We start from the raw sequence: 2,674 nt of genomic DNA on the forward strand, positions 1-2,674 counted from the left end.
CTCTGTAGATGTGTGATGTCATCAGCAGAGACTGAACCCCGGATTTATGGCTATTAGCCAGGATGGGCAGGGACGGTGTCCCCAGCCTCTGTTTGCCAGAAGCTGGGAATGAACAGTAGGGAATGGATCACTCGATGATTACCTGTTCATTTCCTCTGGGGCACCTGGCATTGGCCACCTTTGGTCTGACCCAGTGTGGCCATTCTTATGTTCTTACGGAATTGAAAACATTATCCTCTCTTGACTGAGCCAGAAGAATGGTCACATGAGTTGAGAGGTAGACTCATAAATGTAATTCAGCCACTAGAGGGGGATAAAGAGCTGCATAATGTTGGTGTGGTCTACAGCTGTCTTTTCTAACCATCATTTTATGTGGGGAGACAGTTAGCTGGGAAATCAGAAGAATGAACAGTGTTTGTGTCAATGATTGCACAGTCAATAATCAGGCTTAATCCCCACAAATAGTACCTTTGATGCTTAAAAGCATTTTACAAACATTATCTATTTAAATCATCCAATTGCAACACCACTGTAAGGTCTAGTTGCAAACCTAAAATATACAGCAGGAAGGAAGTGTGCCTTTATTTCTGAAGCCCAGTTGCATGCACTGAAATTAACCAGGCAGAGTAGACAATCCTCTGATAAAGAAATGAAATTATAAGACTTCAGAATTATAGGTAAGTGTATTTTCCCCTATTTTACAGCTGGGAAAATTTAGTGACAAAGAAGGAAAGTGACTTGAGCAAAGCTACAAAACAAGTGGTTGTATTTAATGGCTTTTATATCACATGTCTGAAACATTTGAGATAGTTTATAACAGTAATTTTTCTTTCTTTCTTTCTTTCTTTCTTTCTTTCTTTCTTTCTTTCTTTCTTTCTTTCTTTCTTTCTTTCTTTCTTTCTTTCTTTCTTTCTTTCTTTCTTCTGTAACATAGTTTCAACTGGTTCCAAAACTTTCAGCCATTTAGAAAATCAACATTTGACCAGTTAGAAAGTCCTTCATGAAAACATGCACCTTGCATCTTTTTCTAAGGTTCGTTCTGAGTTCCATTTCCACAGGAAAGCAAACACCAGAGCTCCAGGCTTGCGAAGGAATCAGTCAAGGTTTGTCCCATCGTGACCTATTTCCCAGGGTATGGAAGCATTTTCTTGATTGCCATCTTGACATCTTTATTCCTTAGGGTGTAGACTATAGGATTGAGAGTTGGCGTCACCAGGGTATACAAGGTGGCTATCATCTTGTCCCTGTCAAAGGAGTAGCTAGAGGCTGGCCGAATGTAGGTGTAGATGACAGTGGAGTAATAAAGAGACACCACAATGAGGTGGGAGGAGCAGGTGGAGAAGGCTTTTCTCTTCCCTTCAGCCGTTTTGATCCTCAAGATGGCCCTGACAATGAAGTAATAAGAGACACATGTCAACAGGAAGTCCCCCATAGCTAGGAAAATGTCCGCCATGAAGACCATGACCTCATTTAAATGCACTGAGGTGCAGGAGAGAGCCAGCAGTGATGGGATTTCACAGAAAAAGTGGTTGATAACGTTGGGCCCGCAGAAGCTCAGCCGCAACACGAGGCCAGTGTGCACCCATGAATTGACCACAGCAATGACTATCACTAGGGCAGACAGGCCCACACTTACGGTCTTGTTCATCATGATGCTGTAACGCAAAGGGTGGCAAATGGCTGCATAGCGATCGTAAGCCATGACGGTGAAGAGTACCATCTCAGCCCCCAGAGACCATGTGAAGAAGTAGAGCTGGGCCATGCACCTAGGGTAAGAGATAGATTTACTGACAACCACGAGATTCCCCAGCATCCTGGGGATGATGGTGGAGGTGCAGATGATGTCCACCACAGCCAAGTGGAGGAGGAAAAAGTACATGGGCCTGTGGAGCTTGGAACTGGAAAGGATGGCAGCAATGATTACTAAGTTGCCCAGCAGGGCAATGATGTAGATGGAGAGGAATAGGATGAAGAGTGGAACCTGGAGTTGGGGTTTACTGGAGAGTCCCAGAATGATGAATGTGGTCACGATGCTTTGGTTCTTCATTCCTGGAGCTCCAGAGATTGTTGCGGATGAAGGCAAAAGCTTCTGAAACGTCTCTAGGACTTGCACTGGACAACTCAGGCTGAGATATTCAAAGGTTCCTATGGGGTTTAGATGCCCAATTTTCATCTAAATCCCTAGATGCAGAGTTGGGTGGAAAACAGAATTTCCATTCCATGGGAAATACCAATATTTTGGCATTTGTTTTCATCCTGAATTGGGATAAAAAATTGAAATTAATTTTTCTTTATTCATTTTGTGAAAAGTTCTGAAAATTGTCAATTTTAACCTCTCTCTGTATATGCCTGAAAAAAAATATTGACATATCAAATTTTATTCTGAATCAACCTTTTTTTCCCTCCAAAGGATATGAAGATGACACACAAACTAAAATTTTTGTTCATAAATCAGCATGGTGATTCAAAATTTTGATTTTGAATCAACATTCCAAAACAAAAGTTTAACTTTGTTTCAAAATTTTGATTCTAAATTAAATTTAATATTTCATGGAAAATTTCTTGAAAATCCAATCAAAATTTTCAATTTTAACTAGGGCTGTCAATTAATCAGTTAAATCATGTGATTAAATCAAACACAAATTAACTTGATTAAAAATTAATCTTGATTAAT

At 40.4% G+C, this 2,674-nt stretch overlaps 1 protein-coding gene across 1 annotated transcript; it reads right to left on the minus strand.

Moving 5' to 3' along the window:
- Positions 1 to 948: 948 nt before the first annotated feature.
- LOC140897287 (olfactory receptor 13G1-like) lies at positions 949 to 2,047 on the minus strand. The gene has a single exon (XM_073309705.1). The coding sequence runs from the start codon at positions 2,045 to 2,047 to the stop codon at positions 1,121 to 1,123; it is 927 nt and encodes a 308-aa protein (XP_073165806.1). The 3' UTR covers positions 949 to 1,120.
- Between the last annotated feature and the right edge of the window lie 627 nt (positions 2,048 to 2,674).

Source organism: Lepidochelys kempii, chromosome 13 (assembly GCF_965140265.1).
Source record: "Lepidochelys kempii isolate rLepKem1 chromosome 13, rLepKem1.hap2, whole genome shotgun sequence".
Taxonomy (NCBI): Eukaryota; Metazoa; Chordata; order Testudines; family Cheloniidae; genus Lepidochelys; species Lepidochelys kempii.

Coding starts and splice junctions, on each gene's coding strand:
- LOC140897287 (XM_073309705.1), bottom strand. CDS start 2,047: ATGAAGAACCAAAGCATCGTGACCACATTCATCATTCTGGGACTCTCC.